This window comes from Suillus bovinus (assembly GCF_016758785.1).
Source record: "Suillus bovinus strain UH-Sbo-P2 chromosome Unknown EDB93scaffold_46, whole genome shotgun sequence".
In the NCBI taxonomy this organism is placed as follows: domain Eukaryota; kingdom Fungi; phylum Basidiomycota; class Agaricomycetes; order Boletales; family Suillaceae; genus Suillus; species Suillus bovinus.
The window spans coordinates 277557-283735 of record NW_024542102.1 but is presented as its reverse complement, the minus strand read 5'-3'; the positions used below and the strand labels follow the sequence as shown (position 1 = coordinate 283735).

Genomic DNA, 6179 nt, shown 5'->3' with positions numbered 1-6179 from the left:
AGGATGATGTCATACGATCGACCTGGGTCGATCTCGGGCAGAAAATTACGATGTGGACTATTAATCGCCGGGTATTTACAGAAGTGATTCGGACTCGCAGAAGCCCACGTTTCTTCTTTCCTTACGACCATGATGAAGAGAGTTCGTAGCCCGAGTCCACTTGCGATGTCAAAGAAAGGCAGGACCACCAACTCTCCCTTTGCACCCATCAAGATTGCAACAGCAGAAGCTGCAGCTACCGTCCAGACTGACCCGCCGTTCCTGCGGCTCCTGGACGTATTGCGCAATGTTGTACAGAAGCCCTCGAAAGGACAATCGATAGTTTACTGGATGAGGATGGGAGATCTGCGCAGTAGGTGTAGCCTCTCGGTTCCACATTATCCATTTTGATCAACTTCCTATTCCAGTCTCCGATAACAAGGCTCTCGCCCTCGCGTCTGCTCAGGCAGTGGAAGATCAAATTCCGCTTGTAGTCTTGCACGTCTTGAGTCCCCAGGATTATATTGCACACGATAGGAGCAAAGCAAGAATCGATTTTGTTCTTCGTAACCTTTTCCGAGTAAAGGTGAAACAAATCTGTGTTACCTGTACCACTACGGGAGACTAACTTATACTTTTGTAGGATGAGCTTGCAAAATTAAATATTCCCCTTTACACAATTACGCATACGCCGCGAAAGACAGTGCCAAATCGGGTTATTTCGATCCTGCAGACTCTCCAGGCCACTCGACTCTTTGCGAACATCGAATACGAGGTTGATGAACTTCGGCGTGACATCGAAGTCTGCTCTTTAGCACAGAACGTGGGCATCAGGCCTATGTATGTGCACGATAGGTGTATCGTTGAGCCAGGCATCGTGAAAACGAAGGATGGAAGGGTATACACGGTATGTTCTCCCTGTGACTTGCTTTTAAGTTGTTATTCTCAGCGTATGCCTTTCAGGTCTACTCGCCGTATCAACGAACCTGGATCAGCATTTTGAATGCGAACGTCTCAGATTATCTGAAAGAGTTCTCATCTCCCAAAGCCAATCTCTCGACAATCAGGGAGAATCACATGTTTGGGCCGTTATTCAACGTTGATTTACCTGTGTCGGTGCATGGCTTCGAGCTTGATCCTGAAGAGATTGCCAATATGGCCAGGATATGGCCAGCAGGAACATCTTCTGCTAAAGAGGTAAGTATTGCACTAGAAGAGGGGATCATGATTGAACATTCGTCAGATGCTCTTTCGGTTCTTGTACACCAAAGCGCGTGCAACCCAGCTTGGAGCAGTTGATCCTCTGGCCCACGAAGCAGAGAATTCCGACAAACGCAGCCGAATCCTCTTGTATGACGAGGCTCGTGACAGAGGGGACAAGGACACAACGTCGCGGTTGAGCCCCTACCTATCTGCTGGGGTTATTTCTGTCAGGGAATGTGTTCGGCAAACTATGAAGCTCCTCGGGATTCAGAAAGTGGAGGCTGGAAGGTCGTCTGGCGTAGGTCGCTGGGTGCAGGAACTCGGTTCGTTTCTTTTAAATGCCCTGGACGCAGAATTGATGTATGATGGAGTAGCCTGGCGAGATTTTTACACCAACGTCCTCGCATACAACCCACGAGTATCCATGGGTCGACCCTTTCAGGAGAAGTTTGCTGATGTTAAGTGGGAGGTCAACGAGAAGCATCTGAATGCTTGGAAAGAAGGAAAAACCGGTATCCCCATCGTCGATGCCACAATGAGGCAGATCAAAGTCATGGGTATGCTTTGTATCGATCCTTTCAAGTCGGAATACCGATTCATCAGACTGTCAGGCTGGACTCATAATCGTATGCGCATGATTGTCGCTATGTTCCTGTCAAAGGATCTTATGTTGGATTGGCGGCTAGGAGAGCGCGTGAGTCCGTCTTTTCATTTCCATGAGCTTCTCTGATGAACATTCGTAGTATTTCATGGAAACGCTCATAGATGGTGATCTTGCAAGCAACAACGGCGGTTGGCAATGGAGTGCCTCCACTGGAGTGGACTCAGTGCCCTACTTCCGGGTCTTCAATCCCTATACACAGTCCTCCAAGGCGGATCCAACAGGTGATTTTATAAGGACATTCGTACCAGAGCTAAATAATCTCTATGGATCTGGTAAGTGTAGGTTAGCTGGTTGCTTGGCGTCCAACTGATGTTTGTTTACGAATGCAGATATCCACAACCCTCCAGCCAAGGTCGCTGATAAATTGGGGTATCCGAGACCCATCGTCAACCATGCTGAAGCGAGGGTGAGGGCTATCAGGAGGTACAAGACACCTGGTGAAGAGTGACCGACACAATTTACACGTAGCATTAGGAACACGATATGACAAGTAGAGCGATGGAGCAAACCATCATAAATCGAACTCGTCGTCATCCTGATCTTTTTGTCCACCTCTTCGTAATTTATTTGTGTTTGAAGATGATGAGACGTTGTATGTGATACCGGATTCATAAGCATTTCGCGCTTTTTGAAGGACACCTGTCGAAGGACGATCAGACATAGATGACGATGTATAGAGAAGATCATACCACTGTTTGCTAGCCTGAGCTCGAGAACCGCAGTCTCAAACGCGTCATTATTACCGAGTTCTTCAAACCCAATAAGACTAGGAATAAATGAATTGACTGTATGACACCGATAAGAACTCATAAGACATACCGGTCTTTTGAGATCCCGTCGATGAAGCACATCAGGCATGGAAGGACTTGAATGGCAAGCTTCTCAACCAGCCATGGCATATTCTCCACGAAGACACGGATAAAACGCGTAGCATAGTATTTTGGTGCGAGTTGCTGATATGAATCCATCAGCAATCTAGTTCCTTCGAGGCACGAATCATTACTCGCTGCGAGGTGCTTGTCCATGATTTCACATCTCCTGAAATTACTATGGTAAAAATGAATCACGCAGTATGGCTCATTCCTAAAAGCACGATGATGTAGCAAAGAACGAGACGAACAGAGCGAGCGACTCACGCACTTATCCGGATGGCCTCTTTCTCATTCGTGATCTCCATGTATCTCCCATGGGCATTTTCTCTCATTTCTTTGGCTCTTTGCATTCTGTAGATATTTACATCGTTTGTCAGATAGTGAAAACCAATGAAATGCACGACTCACTCGAGCCTGAGCTGCTCTATGCCCCGATCTCGCACTGCCGCATCAGCGTCGTTCTCTATCTCTGCTTCAAGTTCTGCAAAGATAGCATCGTCGTCTTGTTCATCTTCCTCTCGGGAATCATTTGATTGTACGAGACGCGATGCTAGAGAGTCCAACTTCGAGTGTATTCTGGTCACGATGAGCTAACAGAAGTTGTTGTGTGCTCATTTCTGACTCACACATTGTTCATCATTTCCACTGCTCACTCTTGCAAGCTGTGAATAGCTGGAGAATTGTGAGGACAACAGCGAGCTCAGTGGACAGTGAATCAATAAGTGACTAAGAATACAACACGCGATTACTTGTTTAGGCCCCCCTGCAGAGTTCAGGACTTTACGTCAATCACTCTCCACCATGAAGCTTGTCGGCAAGTTTGTCGACAAGAACGGGACTGTGAGTCATTCATAATGTTTGTTAGTGAATGATGGATTGATTGATTTGAACAGGGCTATGTCAACCTCCGACCAGAGGATGATGAAGATATGTGGCATCTCTACAACATTATACAACAAGGTGATCTTGTGCGAGCACCAGCCATTCGGTAGGACATTTGTGCAATCAGCGGTTCTCTCACATGCTAAATTCTTAATAGTCGCATACAGAGTGTATCTGCTACTGGATCTACAGAATCTCATCGCGTGAAGTTGAACCTCACCATCCACGTATCCCGAGTCGAATTCTCCTCATCAGGAGCACCTTCATCATCAGCGGATCAAGCTTCATCTCCTGCAGGATCTTCATCTGCAGCACCCACAACCACTGCAGCACTGCATATCTCCGGCCCTGTTGCATTGGAAAACCGACATGTGAAGATGGGCGCGTACCATACGCTTGACATCGAGAGTAACCGCGATGTACGCATCGAGAAGGTTGATGGATGGGACAGTGTGGCACTTGCTCGCGTTGAGGAAGCTTGTGTTCCAGGACGCGGTGCGGAGGTAGGCGCAGTTGTGTGCGGAGAAGGGACAGCTGCGTTTTGTCTTCTTTCACAACACATGACACTGGTCACCCATCGGATATCGGTTCCCATACCGCGCAAGGCTTCTGCGCCTGGAACGTCCCAATACGAGAAGGCGATGGCAAAATTTTATGCCACACTCTACGATGCATTTGTGCGACACATACCTTATACGTCACCTAGTTTGCGGGCAATTGTGTTTGCGAGCCCAGGTTGGGTACGAGAAGGTGTTTTCAATGCTATCATGACAGAAGCAGGGAGGAGGGGGGACAAGACATTGTCCAAGGCCCTGCGAGAAAAGACCGTTAAAGTGCACGTTAGTAGCGCACACGTCCACAGTCTTGTCGAAGTTCTCAAGAGTCCAGAGGTAGGCTTTTTGGTATAAGACTTTGTCGCATAGGCGCATTTATTGGACTTGCAGATCGTTGCACAGCTCAAGGAAACAAAATTTGCGCGTGAGGGAATAGTTCTTGATAAGTAAGCATCCATGGTGGCAGCTGTACTGTCGTGCTGATTACTTTTGTCAGGTTCTTCAAGATGCTTGGTGTGGATGAGATGCGCGCGTGGTATGGTCCTGATCATGTCCGTTTAGCGGCAGATCGTGGAGCCATAGGGACACTCCTCATCTCCGACGAGCTTTTCCGGTGAGATGATTGCGTGTCACACACTGGCGTACTGCAGCTCAAGCGATTCGGACAGTGCAAGTGACCCAAAGTTGCGGAAGACATATGTCGAACTCGTCGAAGGAGTGCAACAAAAGGGTGCAGAAGTCGTCATGTTCTCGAGCATGCACGAATCTGGTCAACGTATGTGTCTAAACATGTTATATTTATTTATTGTACTTATGAGAACATAGAGTTGAATCAACTGACAGGTATTGCGGCAATACTCACATTTCCTCTCGATGTCGAAGTCGTAGAGGCAGAAGAAAGAGAAGCAGAGGATGAGAGAAGACGACAAGAAACAGAGACACTGGATGGTGGTGGTGTCGGATAAAGACATGCAGTGCCATCAAGTAAAATCTAATGGAGGTATTTCCAGGTAAGCTCGTTATTATTTACACCCCGCTATTTATATGCACTGAACGCGCTTTTTGTATGCCTCCCAACCAGCAGCTTGATATCTCTGAGCTTGCTTAAGAACCTCCCGTGTATCCACATTTTCACCCTTGCCATAAATTCCTCTTCCAACAATGATAACGTCACATCCGCTTTCAAATACAACTTGCTCTGGAGTGCGGTATTGCTGACCCATAGTGTCGCCTGTGGCATCTAAGCCTACTCCTGGCGCGAGGACCAAGAAATCTTCCTCCGCGATGTTGTCGGTATCGGATGCACCGATGCCTTCCATGCGATGTTGAGCTATGAAGCCGATGACAAAATCCCTGCGCGCTCGAGCCATACGAACTGCATCTTCTGTATATGACCCAGTGGTCAGTGCACCCTTGGAACTCATTTCTGCTAGGAGTATAAGCCCCCGCTCTTTAGGAATGCCGACAGAGGCGAGGCCAGTGATGATCGATGGCCCCGGAACAGCATGAGCGTTGGTAATATGAGCCCAGTCCGCGATCTTGTAGATCCCTTTTGAATACTGCAATGCCACAGTGCTTCCTAAGAGTTGTGATACTCAGCAAATTGTCATCCGAAATCTGCAACACCTTACCTATGTCGGCAAATTTACGATCCTCAAATATCAAAAACTTGTGTTTTTCGCTAAGCTCTCGGAGGCGGTCGATCACGGTCGCATCAAAATCTTCGAGTATATCGATGTGGGTCTTTCGGTAGCGCCATAAGCATCAAGTGAGAGCTCGGAAGAAGTAACAGATGCCTTTATAAGACAAACATGAGGACCAACTGCCTCGATGATGTCGAAGAAGTCTTTGGATTTAGTCACGTCGACGCTAACAGAAAGATTCGACTGCTTTTCTTCCATGACCCTGAGCAAAGCACTTGCGGCCTTGTTGGTGTGTTTCCTTGCTCGCTCGTTGTATGTCTGGAGATGAGGAGACGACATGATGGTTACTAGCAGAACGAGCTTGATTTCGAAATCTATGATA

General features: G+C 47.5%; 4 protein-coding genes across 4 annotated transcripts; 2 read left to right on the top strand and 2 right to left on the bottom strand.

The window, feature by feature from the left end:
* Positions 1–129: 129 nt before the first annotated feature.
* On the top strand, positions 130–2294 carry EDB93DRAFT_1241746 (DNA photolyase, FAD-binding/Cryptochrome; the record flags this gene model as incomplete). Its single annotated transcript, XM_041451916.1, has 9 exons — positions 130–352; positions 408–565; positions 623–886; positions 943–1176; positions 1223–1505; positions 1557–1739; positions 1794–1876; positions 1926–2118; positions 2176–2294. The coding sequence occupies 9 exons, from the start codon at positions 130–132 to the stop codon at positions 2292–2294; spliced, it is 1740 nt and encodes a 579-aa protein (XP_041305686.1).
* Positions 2295–2357: 63 nt separating this feature from the next.
* Positions 2358–3355, bottom strand: EDB93DRAFT_1329887 (thioredoxin-like protein; the record flags this gene model as incomplete). Its single annotated transcript, XM_041455153.1, has 6 exons — positions 2358–2485; positions 2536–2612; positions 2666–2929; positions 2983–3069; positions 3127–3294; positions 3345–3355. The coding sequence occupies 6 exons, from the start codon at positions 3353–3355 to the stop codon at positions 2358–2360; spliced, it is 735 nt and encodes a 244-aa protein (XP_041305685.1).
* Positions 3356–3463: 108 nt separating this feature from the next.
* EDB93DRAFT_626608 (eRF1 domain 1-domain-containing protein) lies at positions 3464–5157 on the top strand. Its single transcript, XM_041456915.1, has 7 exons — positions 3464–3558; positions 3612–3706; positions 3758–4490; positions 4545–4600; positions 4651–4767; positions 4823–4929; positions 4980–5157. The coding sequence occupies exons 1-7, from the start codon at positions 3520–3522 to the stop codon at positions 5117–5119; spliced, it is 1287 nt and encodes a 428-aa protein (XP_041305684.1). The 5' UTR covers positions 3464–3519; the 3' UTR covers positions 5120–5157.
* Positions 4822–6136, bottom strand: EDB93DRAFT_1322023 (humps family-domain-containing protein; the record flags this gene model as incomplete). Its single annotated transcript, XM_041454949.1, has 4 exons — positions 4822–4929; positions 4980–5733; positions 5786–5897; positions 5951–6136. The coding sequence occupies 3 exons, from the start codon at positions 6134–6136 to the stop codon at positions 5195–5197; spliced, it is 837 nt and encodes a 278-aa protein (XP_041305683.1). The 3' UTR covers positions 4822–4929; positions 4980–5194.
* Positions 6137–6179: the final 43 nt, after the last annotated feature.

Bases quoted from the DNA above. Each gene is read 5' to 3' on its own strand.
- EDB93DRAFT_626608 (XM_041456915.1), top strand. From the start codon at position 3,520: ATGAAGCTTGTCGGCAAGTTTGTCGACAAGAACGGGACT. The intron at 4,601-4,650 runs GTAAGCATCCAT...TACTTTTGTCAG, and splicing joins GAGGGAATAGTTCTTGATAA to GTTCTTCAAGATGCTTGGTG. The intron at 4,768-4,822 runs GTGAGATGATTG...CGATTCGGACAG, and splicing joins ATCTCCGACGAGCTTTTCCG to TGCAAGTGACCCAAAGTTGC.